This window comes from Bubalus bubalis, chromosome 15, assembly GCF_019923935.1.
Source record: "Bubalus bubalis isolate 160015118507 breed Murrah chromosome 15, NDDB_SH_1, whole genome shotgun sequence".
In the NCBI taxonomy this organism is placed as follows: domain Eukaryota; kingdom Metazoa; phylum Chordata; class Mammalia; order Artiodactyla; family Bovidae; genus Bubalus; species Bubalus bubalis.
In genome coordinates, this window is record NC_059171.1 from 1187201 (window position 1) to 1203457 (window position 16257).

A 16257-nucleotide genomic window follows, 5' to 3' on the forward strand; every position below is an offset into this window, starting at 1 on the left:
TTCCCTAACTCTTGCTACTGTGAACAATGTACCAATGAATATTGTTCATGCATGTTCATACTTTTGTCTATTTTCCTTAACATAAATCTGAGGAATGGGATTTGGGGATCAAAGTATATATCAGTTCAGTTCAGTCCCTCAGTCATGTCCAACTCTTTGCGACCCCGTGAACTGCAGCACACCAGGCCTCCCCGTCCATCACCAACTGCCGGAGTCCACCCAAACCCATGTCCATCGAGTCAATGATGCCATCCAACCATCTCATCCTCTGTCGTCCCCTTCTTCTTCTGCTTTCAATCTTTCCCAGCATCAGGGTCTTCACATCAGGTGGCCAAAGTATTGAAGTTTCAGCTTCAACATCAGTTCTTCCAATGAACACCCAGCACTGATCTCCTTTAGGATGGACTGGTTGTATCTCCTGGCAGTCCAAGGGACTCTTACTTCAACTTAGATGACCATTATATCTACTACTGTGGGCAGGAATCCCTTAGAAGAAATGGAGTAGCCATCATGGTCAACAAAAGAGTCTGATATGCAGCACTTGGATGCAATCTCAAAAATGACAGAATGATCTCTCTTCGTTTCCAAGGCAAACCATTCAATATCATGGTAATCCAAGTCTATGCCCCGACCAGTAACGCTGAAGAAGCTGAAGTTGAACAGTGCTATTAAGACCTACAAGACCTTCTAGAACTAACACCCAAAAAAGATGTCCTTTTCATTATAGGGGACTGGAATGCAAAAGTACAAAGTCAAGAAACACCTGGAGTAACAGGCAAATTTGACCTTGGAGTATGGAATGAAGCAGGGCAAAGGCTAATAGAGTTTTGCCAAGAGAATGCACTGGTCATAGCAAACACCCTCTTCCAGCAACACAAGGGAAGACTCTACACATGGACATCACCAAATGGTCAACACTGAAATCAGATTGATTATATTCTTTGCAGCCGAAAATGAAGCTCAGCAAAAACAAGACTGGGAGCTGACTATGGCTCAGATCATGAACTCCTTATTTGCCAAATTCAGACTTAAATTGAAGAAAGTGGAGAAAACTACTAGACCATTCAGGTATGACCTAAATCAAATCCCTTACGATTATACAGTGGAAGTGAGAAATAGATTTAAGGGACTACATCTGATAGACAGAGTGCCTGATGAACTATGGATTGAGGTTCATGACATGGTACAGGAGACAGGAATCAAGACCATCCCCAAGAAAAAGAAATGCAAAATAGCAAAATGGCTGTCTGAGGAGGCCTTTCAAATAGCTGTGAAAAGAAGAGAAGTGAAAAGCAAAGGAGAAAAGGAAGGATATACCCATTTGAATGAAGAGTTCCAAAGAATAGCAAGGAGAGATAAGAAAGCCTTCCTCCGCGATCATGCAAAGAAATAGAGGAAAACAATAGAATGGGAAGATTAGAGATCTCTTTAAGAAAATTAGAGGTACCAAGGGAACATTTCATGCAAAGATGGGCTCGATAAAGGACAGAAATGATATGGACCTAACAGAACCAGAAGATATTAAGAAGAGGTGGCAAGAATACACAGAAGAACTGTACAAAAAAGATCTTCACAACCCAGATAATCACGATGGTATGATCACTCACACTCACCTAAGGCCAGACAAAGTATATATGCATTTCTTAAATGTAAATAAATATAACATAATTATGCACTTCAAAGTTTATATTTCTCTCAAAGGGCACAGGCCCTTTCAGCACTCCCTTTTCAGCATGTTCTCATAAAAATTTCTTTTCTGATATGATAGATAACTTTATTATTATCTAATAAGGTTAAATATTTTTATGTTTATTCTCATAGTTGCTTTTCAAATTATGCAGAATCATACCTTGCTTGAGGTTCATTAAATTTTTAAAAATTTAACTCTTATGCAAAGTTTGGAGAAGGAAATGGCAACCCACTCCAGTGTTCTTGCCTGGAGAATCCCAGAGACAGAGGAGCCTGGTAGGAGGCCGTCTATGGGGTTGCACAGAGTCGGACACGACTGAAGTGACTTAGCAGCAGCTTGCAAAGTTAGTAATGCCTCAGTATATCTAGCTTGTTAATGAAGTGAAGTGAAGTGAAGTCGCTCAGTCATGTCCGACTCTTTGCTACCCCATGGACTGTAGCCCACCAGGCTCCTCTGTCCATGGGATTTCCCAGCCAAGAATATAGAATGGGTTGCCATGCCCTCCTCCAAGGGATCTTCTTGACTCAGGGATCAAACATGCAGCTCCTGGATTAGCAGGAAGATTCTTTACCAGGGACACCCTCTTATGGAACTAGGGGAGGAATAAAAATATATTTTGGGGGGACGTCCCTGCTGGTCCAGTGGCTGTGACTCTGTGTTTCCAGTGTTGAGGGCGCTGGGTCTGATCGTTGGTTGGGGAACTAAGATGCCATGTGGCCAAAAGGAAAGGAAAGAAAATTTCTTGAACTGAATAAAGAAAACTGGAACTACAGCATATCAACTTAAAAGATTATGTGGCAAAAGTAACAAATTTTTAACAAGTGTTTTGGTTGGAAGAATTATCTTTGAATTGAGGAAAAAACACCTCACATGACCTCTGTCCCTCAACATAACCTTGGAAAATTGCGAACCATTGAGAATAGCAGATCCTGGGTAAAAGAATTCCAAGCATTTAATCAGCTTGGAAAGAGAAGGCGGTGGAAACAGGGGTTATAAAAATATCAGAGAATGGAATCAGGATGCAAGAATAATTGTAAAATATGGAAATTAAACTGTAGTTGCATGATTTGCTAGCATGGCAACTAACATCTGTTTATCCAATTATTCACATAGCAATTGTATCTCTCGGTAGAATATTACTAAAGAGCAGCATTGCTTTCTAAAAGTTTTGCTTCTCACTTATGACATGTTTTAAGAGATGAAGATCTGAAATGTCCTTCAGCTCAGAGAAGCCTTTCTTGACCACTCTAAGTCAAGTAGACCCAGCCCGCCCCGTCACTCTCTGTCCGTGTTAATTTTCTTCACAGCACTTACCACAAGCTGAAATGATCTCATTGACAATTGACTTGCTTATGGTCTGCCTTTCCCAACCGGAATGTAAGGTCTATGAAGACAGGATCTTGTCTTCCTTGCTCTTCACTCCCTCCCCAGAACCTAGAACATGGAAAACACAGTAGATGTATCTTTTGAATAAATGAATTAGCTCTGAAGTTTCTCAGCACAGCCAGCGTGAATGTAAAGAGTTGTATTTTATTGTCACGGTAATTCTGAATTAGATTTAATTGATGTTCATGGACACTGACTTGAGCCAGGCACACACCCAGGTACTAGAGTTACAGTGGTGGAAGGAGAGATGGGACCTTTCCCTGCCATGGAGCTTACAGTCCAGTGGACGGAGAGTCATGCGTGAAGTCCAGCACTCTCTTTAAAACGAAGATATTACTTTTCTGAAGATATTTTCTTGGTGGAAAAAAGTTGTGAGCTCCCAATCAAGTATGCTCAGATAGAAATCTGTAACCTAGCAACTGACCTCCTTGAAAATAGGTATTCTGACCTGTAATTGTAAGTAGGGCCACAGTCTGATCTACACTCAGAACTGGCTTTATATGCTTCACAGCTTCCGTGGTGGCTCAGATGGTAAAGAGTTTGCCAGCAATGCAGGAAACCTAGGTTCGATCCCTGGGTCAGGAAGATCCCCTGGAGAAGGGCATGGCAACCCACTCTAATATTCCTGCCTGGAGAATCCCATGGACAGAGGAGCCTGGCGGGCTACAGTCCATGGGGTCACAAAGCTTCGGACACAACTGAGCAACTAACACACACATAATCTTCATATAACTCTAACCTCTGGTGCATCTTATATCAGTTAGAGGCCATTTAGTTGCATTATCATTTGTATTTAAATCAGGCTGATAAAGCTTTAAGTAAAACTACTTTGGAAAATAAAAGAGCCCAGCTATGGCCAACTGCGTCTACAATGGTAGGTGCGTGCTAAATCGCTCAGTCGTGTCTGACTCTGTGTGGCCCCATGGACTGTAGCCCGCCAGGCCCCTCTGTGCTGGGATTCTCCAGGCAAGAAGACTGGAGTGGGTAGCCATGCCCTCCTCCAGGGGATCTCCCAGGCCCAGGGATCAAAGCCGTGTCTTTTTCATCTCCTTCATTGGCAGGCAAGTTCATTACCACTAGCGCCACCTGGGAAAATATCTCTATCACAAACCTTATACACCATACATTTCATTGGTCTTTTAGGACAGTTCATAAGAGGTTAAGGGTTCCATTTTCCCAAAGGAGCCCAATGCCATTGGACTTTGTATTCTGATTTGAAAAACTAAAAGTCAATCCTATTTGTAAGTATGCCAAATATCATTTAGGCCTCAGGCCAACTCTAATTTCACAAGCAGATTAAATGATGTGGGACTTTAGCTCTTTTTCTTGGCAAACGTTGTAAGCAATTGTGGCCTCTTTTATTTGGTTTGTGCGAAGCAGTGAAAAGTGTTCTGTTATGCTGATTTCAGCTGGTGGCTGGGAGTGTACCAAGGACAGATGCGGAGAAGTAAGAAATGAAGAGCATGCTTGTCACTGCTCGGAGGACTGCTTGGCCCAGGGAGACTGCTGCACTAATTACCAGGTGGTTTGCAAAGGTACATGATGCTCTCTTGGCTTAAACTTTAAAAAAGGGAAGATTGGAGATGTTCAAAAGACCTTGGCTCTTGTGGCCGTGACACCTTGGACATGGGCTTGGGAGGTGGGAGTGAGTTGTGCCTTTTCATTTCTCAGGCTTCTTTCTCAGGTTGGCTGGTCTGCATTTTGCTGATCTGAAATAACAAGGAAATTATCCCAAATTCCATAATTAGGGACCCATAGTCATGTATGGATATGAGAGTTGGACTCTAAAGAAAGCTGAGCACTGAAGAATTGATGCTTTTGAATTGTGGTGTTAGAGAAGACTCTTGAGAGTCCCTTAGACTGCAAGGAGATCCAACCAGTCCATCCTAAAGGAAATTAGTCCTGAATATTCATTGGAAAGACTGATGTTGAAGCTGAAACTCCAAATGAGTGAACTGAACTGAATCATGAAGAGATTTCTAGAAGAGTTCCTGTCTTGGTCAAGTTTCTTAGAAGCAGAGCCTGAGATGGGAGTGCTGTCCAGGGAATTCTCTGGGAAGGTCTCTGCAGGAGAACCGTCTGAGGGAGCAGGGGCGTGGGGAGGGGAAGGCGAGCGAGGCTGTGGCTCAGGGCACGGGTCCCTTGGCTGTGTCCTCCTCGGGCTCTGGAGGGTGAGCCTCAGAGCTCTTACGTCTGAAGTTGGACACGGCTCTGTGCCCACCAGCTGTCAGCTGTGAGCCTCAGTGCCAGCACCAGCCTCTGGATGGGAGTGCGAGCGTGCTAAGTCCCTCAGTCGTATCCAGCTCTGTGCGACCCTCTGGACTGTAGCCCACCAGGCTCCTCCGTCCATGGGGTTCTCCAGGCATGAATCCTGGCATGGGTGGCCATGCCGTCCTCCAGGGGATCTTCCCCACCCAGGGATCGAACCTGTGTCTCTTATGTCTCCTGCGTTGGCAGTAGGCTCTTCACCACTTGAACCACCTGGAGGGCCCAGGGCCCAGGAGTGGAAGCACTGCTGCTGAAGAGGAGAGGGGCCTAAACCATAGCTCTCATTATGCCCCAAAGCCATGTATGTGTGCGTGCTGACTTGGTGAAGTGAATTGTCGAATATGATGATTTTATTCCAATAGTAAATACTCATCAATGGACTGCCGAATGTATAAAAGATGCCGTTTTTGTCTTTAAGGAGTTTGTCACCCTGGCAACCACTTAGCCAAGTTGATGAAAGGATCCCAGGATCTTTGTGTAGCATTTGCAGGTCACTTTTCAGTGTTTAAATGAAGACCTTTTCCTAGCTGTGACATGGAATATTTATGGAGAGTTTCTGTTCAAATATTTTAGGGGAAGAGCAGATCAGTTCTGAAACATGTGTAGTGTTTAGTTATGGCAACACATCCTACCTGAATGCTGACCTTGAAAATTTCTCCTACCCAAATGAGTGTTGTAGCTGTTGATAAAACACAAAGTTGGTTGAGAATTTTCTTTTCTTTTCCCTTTTATTTCCCTGGTAAATGTACCAATAATCCACAAAGGCTATTAGAAGGGAAAATAAAGTTCTAGGTATCATTGGTCATTGAACTGTGAAACATTGGTTTTTGCTGGTTTCAAATTCTAGTTGTGAGACTTTCCTGTGGCTCATGTGTGGGCCCTGGGTTATCACATGTGTAGTAGAGCTTCTCCACTTTAAGGAGCGTGGGACTTACACAGTGGTCACTAGTTAGATTCATACTGACCAGGGAGATGTCCAGCGCTCTTTACTTGGGAGCGATTTCTTCAAAGTCTTGGTCACAAGTGTTACTTGCATTTCAGACATATGCTTTTGTTTTAGGACAATTTAAAGCACATGCTTTTTGATAATTTTCATTTTCTCCAAAGTAAGTTTCATTTTTAAATCTAAGTTCTTTTTCAGTCTCTATTCCTTTTTTTTTTTTAGGTTTTAATGAATGAATGAATTTTCAATTGGAGTATAATTGCTTTACAGTGCTGTGTTAGTCTCTGTGTGCAGCAGCATGAATCAGCTGTGTGTACACATATGTCCCCTCCTTCTCGAGCCTCCCGCCCACCCCCCTCACCCCCCAAGGTCGTCTCAGAGCACCGAGCTGAGCTCCCTGTGCTCTGCAGCCGCTTCCCACCAGCCAGTATTTCACACACGGTGCTGTGTGTGTGCCAAGGCTGCTCCCTCGATCCATCCGCCCCACCCCGTGTCCACAAGTTCCTTCTCTCTGTCTGTGTCTCTGTTCCTGCTCTCTTCTCTAGATGAAGTGACTCAAGAATGGCATAGGTTTGTGCTCTCAGAACTTGCTGGAACATGAAAATGAAAGATGGCATTGGTTTAGATTCCGTAGCGCGAGGGTTGTACACACACTGTTGGCGAAGAACCTCCCGGTGGCCGTCTTTCATCTGTCATCTCCAAGTGGTCGAAACCTTTCTCCCCAGCTAAAGGGAAGTTGTATCATGTTTTCTATGGCTTTGAGATGTTTGGTGGCATAGGAAAAAATGTTCCGTCTAATGACCAAACAGTTTATTTCTGGAGGGAAACAAACATGGAATTCTGCTCCCTGACGCCACTGGTGTTTCTATCTACAAGCCATTTAGACACGGCACGCTCAAATAAACACCACTTGGGGTTATGAAATCCAGGCTCTCCCGTCACGTATGGGTGTCGTTTAGTAAAGCCAAAACAGACTCTAGACTTTATTTCCGAAGTTCTTTTTAGATGGCCTTCCATAAACAACAAGTATCTAACAGGACACAGGCCCTGCAATTATACTCTCAATGATCCGGATGACATTTATAATTCGATTCACCCAAAAGTCTCCCCATTTTTCCTTACAGGAGAGTCTCATTGGGTAGATGATGACTGTGAGGAAATAAAGACCCCAGAATGTCCTGCAGGGTGAGTGCATTTAGTGAATATTATGCCATTTTATATATGTGTTGATAAAAGATCACAAGCTGTGGATGGGTGAATAGTTTAAAACAATGTAAAGCTGAAATCCTCTTACTGGGCACTTTTATGGTACTTCTGTGTAATTTCCCAGTCAGCAGCTGGAATGTACATCTCGAAGGGGGAATTTTTTTGGAAAATTTTTCTTCTACTGGGACTTGCCTGGCAGTCCAGTGGTTAAGGCCTTCAGGCACCCACCGTGGCGCGTGCAGGTTCAGTCCCTGGTCTGGGAACTAAGGTCTCACATGCCAGATGGGGTAAAGAAAAAAAAAACCAAAACACCAACTCTGTGTCTGTGGTGATAGTTACACAACTGTGAAAATACCAAGAATCATACAAGTAAACAAGCGATTGTGTGACAGGTCAATCAGAAGGCAATAAAAATTTTTAAAAATAAAAGAAATGTTTAAAAAAAATGTTCTCCTCTATCGCCTCTGAACATATTGGAAACAATATCCTCTGTATCTTACTTCAGCTGAAGATTTTAGAAATAATAATAATACTGAAGAGGAAGACAAACATTTCTGGCAGTGGTTTGGTTTTTCTGTGTTTTTTTCCTGAAGTGCTCCTTTTGCTTTTTTTTTTGGTGCTGGTGGTGGGGTGGCTGGAGGGAGGATTCTAGAACATCTCGAAACTATTATCCAAGATGGTAACTCCTACCAGATGCTGCAGGAAGTCGGCAAACCACTGCTGCGCTGCTCTGCTGGGGTCCAGCCAGACTTAGTTGACACCCACAGCTCAAGCGGGACCAGCAGCGCAAGGCGCTCACGACGCCTTCCAGGAAACTGTTGCAAATTCATGGACCCTTAAAGTGCCCGGCAGAAAAGATGTTCTACAAGCGTGTTTTCATGAGTGTGTTTGATTGAATGTCTTTTTGTTTTAGGCAGCACAGCCTGGGACACAAGATCCAAGAATTTAGATATTCTTATTTTGTCTTCTTTTTGACTTTCATGAGCTACTTGACTCTTTGGGATGAGAATGGGACGGCAGTAGTGTCTGAACGTTTAAAACGTGTTCAGTTATTTGTGGAAGAGAAAGCAGTCTAAGTGGTAAAATCATTCAATGGTAATAGTGATGATAGTAATGAACTCACATAGAATTATTCTAAGTGCTTAGAATGTGACTCATTTAAAAGATGGGCTTCCCATGTGGCTCAGGAGTAAAAGTATGTGCCTGCAATGCAGGAGACACAGGAAGCGAGGGTTCAATCCTTGGGTCAGGAAGATCCCCTGGAGAAGGAAACGACAACCCACTCCAGTATTCCTGCCTGGAGAATCCCATGGACAGAGGGCTCCATGGGGAGCAAGAGTCAGACTCATTTGTTATGTGGCTTCAAGTAAATGCAAGCTTATACTTGAGGAATAGTCTGCAAACCATTAGAAACAGTTTTCCACAAAGTTTAGCATTCTCAGATTTGATCGAACAACTGGAACTTTAGGCTATAACAAAGAGCCTAGTTCATCAATCCTGCCCTAGTTAGATGGATAGTCTAGTTCTTTATTGATTAAGTTTTAGAGATCTTCAACAGTTTTAATTATTTTCACAATCATTTTGTAATTAAACTTAGAGTTTTTGGCAAGTGTTTAGTCTAGTTATAAGATTGCTACTGCTTATTAATTTCATTTTCCTTCCTCCCTTCCTTCTGTATTTGATAAATATTTATTGAAGCCCTGTAATGGGTCCATAGAATAGAAAGATGAATAAGACACCAACTGTGCTTTGAAACTAATGAAGAAGATAAACATGTTGATATAGCATTATAATATAATGTAATATATTAAAATATAATATGCATTTATTAATTCAATATGTATTATAGAATTAATATATATACAGCGATATATATTAATATGAAAGAGGTATTATTGTCTTAATGGAATTCTGAAGCATCAACCATTACTATGAAAGAGGAAATTTTGAGTTCGATTTTAAAGAATGAATAGGAGTTTTTCAGGTAGCAAATGGGAGAATTCATATCCCAGGCAAATCAGTATAACAGCTTTTTACATTGTGAAAAACCTTGTTTGCAATGCAAGAGGCAGCCGTGGAGAAAGCACATTGAGGGAAATCTGGAGTCCAGCTCCTTCCCTGGTCATTTCCCTCTGCACTGAGGTTGCCACAGACGTTGTGTGGCTGAAAGCCCAGTCTTGGACGGATATCCTCGCTGAAGTTTTGCTTTAGAAATTCTCGCTTCCATGAGAAGGACTAGGCATTGTGTAAACTCTGTGCCGTTATTTTTCTGAAGTTTATCGTGTTACCATTTAAGGTTCGTTCGCCCTCCGCTGATCATCTTCTCTGTGGACGGTTTCCGCGCATCCTACATGAAGAAAGGCAGCAAGGTCATGCCTAACATCGAAAAGCTGAGTAAGTCATTCTTGTCCTGCATCCCCATCTGTGATCCGTGACCCGCCCGGTAACCCTCAGCTGTCGGTTGGAGATATATGGGCACACGGCTTTCCCATTTGAAATTCAAGAGTGAAGACCGCCCGTGTCTTCGATTGCTCGTGGAATGGGTCTCCCTGGGGAGTGATTCCTCTTTTTATTCCTGCTCTAATATCTGAATTCTGTCTCCAGGGTCTTGTGGCACTCACTCCCCCTACATGAGGCCTGTGTACCCGACAAAAACTTTCCCTAACTTATACACTTTGGCCACTGTAAGTATTCTTTCAAATGGTGTAGATTCAAAGGGCTGATTTCATCCTGAAACGACTTAAAGGGAAATTTTAAAAACATGTTCAGAGAAAATCTTTCTGGTTTTCATCTTACCTACATCAATTGTTCATAGTAAATGCCTTTTACAACTTGGTGGATGACTGAACTTCATTGCAACTTTAAAACCTTTTTTTTCCAGGTGCATTTCTGTCTGAATACATTCATCCAACCTCTCAAATACCACAGGATCTTTTCTTTAGTTTCTGAGTTTTCAAATAAAAGCATTGATTTTGGAGCTGCTATGTTTTAATTTTCAGATGCTCCCAAATTCTACCTTGCTTTCTTCTTTAAAAAATATAATTTATTTATTTTATTTATTTCTTTTTGCCTTCGAGTAGAAATAGAACCAAGGGAAAGGAATAGTATATTTAGAAATAGAAGCTTCTTTGGAGGCACATAAGTAAATTTCAATCTATAGGTTAATTTATTGTAATAAAAATTGTCATCTTATTAAATTGTAACAGTTAAAAAAACTTCAATGTTAAATTTCTTATAATCATGTCAAGTTTCACAATGGCTTACAACCAGTGTGTAGATAATAGTCATGTTTCCTCTGACAGACATGTAAAAGTTATATATAGCATATAAAATTGGAAATTACATATTGTTATAAAACCTTCTATGATAAAATTTATGATAGAACTATTATTACATGTGGATTATTTTGACAATAAATTTGCTTTTCCACAAAGGGGCTGTATCCAGAATCACATGGAATTGTTGGTAATTCCATGTATGATCCTGTTTTTGATGCACATTTCAATCTTCGAGGGCGAGAGAAATTTAACCATAGGTGGTGGGGAGGTCAGCCGGTGAGTTCTGCATTTATGTGTGTTTCTCTGTGCATTGAAACTCTTCATTTCCAAATTTGTTACCTGTGAAAAAGATGCATTTAATTTCTTCATACTTGGAAGTGTTTCTGTGTTTTGGTATTGTGTATATATTTGTGTGTGTGTGTGTGTGTTTGTATGTTTGTATCCAATATATGTGCATATAACATATATATGCATATTGTTGTTAACTGTTTAGTGGCTAAGTTGTGTCCTACTCTGCGACCCTATGGACTGTAGCCCACCAGGCTCCTCTGTCCATGGAGTTTCCCAGGCAAGAATACTGGAGTGGGTTACCATGCCCTTCTCCAAGGGGATCTTTCCAACCTTGGAAGAACCCGTGTCTCCTGAATTGTAGGTGGATTCTTTACTGCTGAGCCTCTAGGGAAGCCCCATATATGCATGTATGTATGTTTACGTATCTCTGTGTGTGTATATGTATACATACATTTGTGTGTCTGTGTGTACAGGAGGTTATGGTTATGAAAGTGTGAGATGATGAGGGTCTTCACTAGAATGATTGTGGTAGAAATGGTGATGTAGCAGTGACTTTCAGAAATATTTTGAAGAAGGGATGTGCTGTGTTGAGCTGAGTGGCTCAGTCGTGTCCTGCTCTTTGTGACCCCATGGACTGTAGCCCGCCAGGCTCCTCTGTCCATGGGGATTCTCAAGTCAAGAATGCTGGAGTGGGATGCCATGCTCTCCTCCAGGGGATCTTCCCGACCCAGGGATCAAACCCAGGCCTCCTACACTGCAGGCTGATTCTCTACCTCCTGAGCCACCAGGGAAGGAATAGTCAGATCTTACTGATTTACACGATTTGTGGGTACAATGAAAAAGAAGTGAATGACATGACTGCCACAAAATTTTAACCCAAGCTCCATATGATCAAGAACAGGGAAACTTGCTGCAAAAATAAAATAAACAGCTCAATGAAACCCACAGTAATTTTATGAATTTGTTTAGTCCATTTTTTAAAAATCTTGGGAGTGAAATATAGTAAGTGGAATCTACCTTGGTTCTAGACCAGCAAATTAATACTTTGAAAGAAATCATCCTGTTGACTTCAGATCAAAAGGCTGGGCAGAAAATACAAGGGGACGCAGGTGGCTTTCCGCACAGAATTTTCCCTGTGACTGTGTGTTGGTCAAAGGTGAGCAAAGCAGCAACATAAATCCACAGCTGTTTAATGTGTAGAAAGGAACCCTGGGTCGAAGGAGCCAAATCCCTGTAGGAACGCATCCCAGGACACAGAGCCTGTCAGAGACGTGTGGAAGAGCGGCACGTGGCTCCGTCTCGGGTCAGCTCCATCCGGGGCTGCAGGGGAGCCCTGGGCAGGACAGAGGGCTGGGAGGCTTTTGTGCTGTCTGCTGTGGCAGGAAGAGTGGGCAGGGTCTGCACACATCCACAAGTCCACCATCCCGAAACGAGCTCCCACCTGGCGATGTCTGCGGCAGTCTAAGGGCTAAATGGAGAATATAGTATGAAAAAAAAATATTGTTTTTGAGTAAAAGTCATCTGTGGGAAAATAAGCATATTGCATAATAGACCAGTATGCAAGGTTAAATAGGGTTTTTATTTTTAAAAGGGTTGGAAGGCTTCTTGTAGGTCGGCAGTGGTGTTTCTCTCTCGTGGGGGTTCTGATTCTGCTGTCCTTATTCAGGCTGGGCTCCCGGAGCCTGTGATGCAGTGTGTTGTAAGCAGGGAAACCTGTTTCCAGGGTGGATTCCCCAAACCAGGTTTATGATGGAGGACCATTTTAGGTAGACACAAAATGACTGAAGTTAGAGTTCTGTCAAGCTGTGGCTAGTTGGGCTTTATATTAATTCTGTCGTGGAAGCAAAGTTGCTTGAAGAACCACAAAGGATATAGAGATGAATAATCATTTTGTCAGATTGGATCAACTTCCATCCAGGGTGGACATGAGGCTTCCTCTGGGTTGGTGTGACTCAGAAAATGAGACTAAGCATTCATTAACTTCTGCAGGAACAGAGCAGAGGGAAAGCTGTGAACCTGCTCAGTGAAGTGAAGTCTCTGTTTGAACTGTTCAGTTGTGCCCTCACCCACTCTCCAAATTGACACATTTCACCAAGTTTAGTGATTCCCTAGTGCAGACCCGGTGGGCTGCAGTCCATGGGGTCGCTGAGTCGGACATGACTGAGCAACTTCACTTTCACTTTTCACTTTCATGCATTGGAGAAGGAAATGGCTTTTAAGTTATATCTAGTGCACTCCTTGCCTGGAGAATCCCAGGGACGGGGGAGCCTGATGGGCTGCTGTCTATGGGGTCGCACAGTCGGACACGACTGAAGCGACTTAGCAGCAGCAGCAGTGCAGACCAGGGTTTGCCGTGAAACCGATTTGTGTTTCTGTCTGTCTTCTTGAACAAGAGGCCACCAAAAGCATTCCAAGGAGCACACTGCTGCTGCTGCTGCTGCTAAGTCGCTTCAGTCGTGTCCAACTCTGTGCGACCCCATAGATGGCAGCCCACCAGGCTCCACCATCCCTGGGATTCTCCAGGCAAGGAGCGCACTAGATATAACTTAAAAGCACATCTTATTGAAATCTTGCATGTAAGACTATATGGACCTGAACTATAAAAAACTACAGTATAAGAAACCGAAAATAAGAAAATAGGAGCCTTAATAAACCTATAAGATACCTATAAGAAAATAAACCTTACTAAACCTATAAGAAAATAGGAACCTTTAATAAATCCTGCAAAGCATTTACACCATCCTCTCTGAGGCTTATATGTTTCATGAACTCACCAGTGAAAAAATTGGAGTAGAGAAAATATTTATAAAAATCTTAGGCAATTAAATCAAACTCAACTTACTTTAACTGAATGATTAAACCATGAAAGGCACTTGGCAAATAATGCGTACATCAGATTACATGGGGAATAAGAACTGCTCTGTTTCTAGTTTGAAATCTAATATATGCCATGAAGTGCTTGCAGTGTCCCTCTGAAAATGTGAATCACACCATGAGGCTTTCAAAAATAGTTTCTACATTTTAATTTCATTACCAAAACCCTGATAGAGACTTCAGCAAAGGTGAGTCTGCTTTTCATTTGTTAATCTTCAGAATGCACTATTAAAAGTCGCCATTCACTGCAAGGCCCTGTATTTCTCCTACATGTATTATAATGGGATTCCTTTTTATATTGTTGTTTTGAAGCTATTTACTTTTTTCTCATTACAAAAGTATGTTCCATACTCTTAATGGAGTGCCGAAAGTGCGTTTGTTTCTTTGAAAAATCTCTCTGCTCTCATCCTGCTATTTCTAATACTGAGATATCTTGGTGGGGAAAATTCCCTGTTCAGTTTAAAGCTGGACTCAGCGAAGCAGAGAGACATTGAGCTTTCAAGGGGCCCCCTCAGTGTGGAGATTTGAGAGATGAGGTTAGCCCCCATCATGGTGCAAGTTCTTTGAATCATAGTTTCTGGAGGAAAGCACTTCTAAGAGGAGAGGATACATTCTTTTTTTTTTTAATTTAAAAGAATTTTTAAATTGAAAACAAGATTCCTTAAATCCTGTAGTGCGTTACAGTGCTTTACACATAATTTCATGTAATCCCATAACCCCTCTTTTCTCCCTACCTGTATAGCGCCCCTCCCCACTCCCTCGCCAGAGTGGTGTCCCAGCTGTAGTTTGTTCTTTATGTCTGTGAATCTGCTGCTTTTCTGTTTTATTTGCTAGTTTGTTGTGTTCTTATTACTCCCTCAAATTGCTGGGCCTACAGTGGTTTTTGGCCAGTATTGGTAATGCAGTGAATTGGTCCTGAGATCATCCTCGTGAATTACTGTAGCATAAGGATGGTTCTCGGATGGCTCAGACAGTAAAGGATCTACCTGCAGTGTAGGAGATGCAGATTCCATCCCTGGGTTGGGAAGATCCCCTGAAGAGGCTCACAGCTACCCACGCCAGTATCCCTGCCTGGGGAATGCCATGGACAGAGGAGCCTGGTGGGCTACAGTCCATGGGGTCACAAAGAGTTGGACACGACTGAACAACTGACACTTTCACTTTTTTCCAAGAATGCAAGAAAGATGGCAAGTTCAAGAAACGGACAGCAAAGAGAATGACATTAGAACAGCCGTGAACGCCCAGGCCAAAGCGGTCGCCTTGACGGCATGGGCCTCGGCTTAACTCTCTGTTTGATTATCTTGCTAACAGGTGACGTTCTTTTCCAGGAAAACTCCTTTTCTTTATTCTGTTGCTTCTTTTCCACCCGTGCTATAAATCTGTATTCTCTCTCTTTTTGCTGTATCATAGTGTAGTTAGAACAGACCCTGCTCCCCAAGCCCTTGCCTCCTATGCTCATCACTCTTTTAAATTTCATTTAAAATATCCATTCCCAAGAAGCTTTCACTAAGCTTTCTCAGCTCTTAATAAACTCAGGGACCCTGTTTTGGGTTTTTGTATTATTTCTATCATGATTATGACAACATCATTTGAAATTATTCAGATATTTGCTTTAGTCTATGGATCCCACGAGGGCAGAGACTTGATCATTTCTCTCTTTATTCTCAGGACCCAACCCGCAGCCTGACTCATCTAGGCATCCTGTTTACCAGGCCTGAGCTTGCTCTGCACCTCCGTCTAAGGCGTCTGTACTTCTTCCTGAATCTCATCACTCACTTCCTTCTGGCCCTCATCCCCTGGGGAGAGCCACACTGCTTCACGATCTCTGCCACGGCACCCCCTCCAGCCCTCACTTCTTTAGTCTGTTCTGACTCTTTTTTAAAAACTTAATTTTTTTTGGCTGCACGGGGTCTTCTTGCTATGTCCGGCTTTCTCTAGTTGCCGTGAGCCGTGGTTTCGCAATGGCACCCCACTCGTACTCTTGCCTGGAAAATCCCATGGACGGAGGAGCCTGGTGGGCTGCAGTCGATGGGGTCGCGAAGAGTTGGACACGACTGAGTGACTTCACTTTCACTTTTCACCTTCATGCATTGGAGAAGGAAATGGCAACCCACTCCAGCGTTCTTGCCTGGAGAATCCCAAGGACGGAGGAGCCTGGTGGGCTGCCGTCTATGGGGTCGCACAGAGTCGGCCACGACTGAAGCGACTTGGCAGCAGCAGCAGTGGTTACGCTTCTTGCGGTGTCCGGCTTCCTCTAGTGGCCGTGAGCCGCGGTTACGCTTCTTGCGGTGTCCAGCTTCCTCTCGTGGCCGTGAGCCGCG

The 16257-nt window shown here is 42.9% G+C and overlaps 1 protein-coding gene across 12 annotated transcripts in view; it reads left to right on the forward strand.

The window, feature by feature from the left end:
- The window catches only part of ENPP2 (ectonucleotide pyrophosphatase/phosphodiesterase 2), a 135439-nt gene that overhangs the window by 57458 nt on the left and 61724 nt on the right, over positions 1-16257 (forward strand). For all 12 annotated transcript variants that reach the window (XM_025264960.3, XM_044928496.2, XM_025264963.3 and 9 more), the window contains 5 exons: positions 4486-4611; positions 7412-7472; positions 9790-9887; positions 10098-10177; positions 10928-11047. In XM_025264960.3, coding sequence (XP_025120745.3) covers positions 4486-4611; positions 7412-7472; positions 9790-9887; positions 10098-10177; positions 10928-11047 — 485 coding nt within the window. The remainder of the gene's footprint in view (positions 1-4485; positions 4612-7411; positions 7473-9789; positions 9888-10097; positions 10178-10927; positions 11048-16257) is intronic.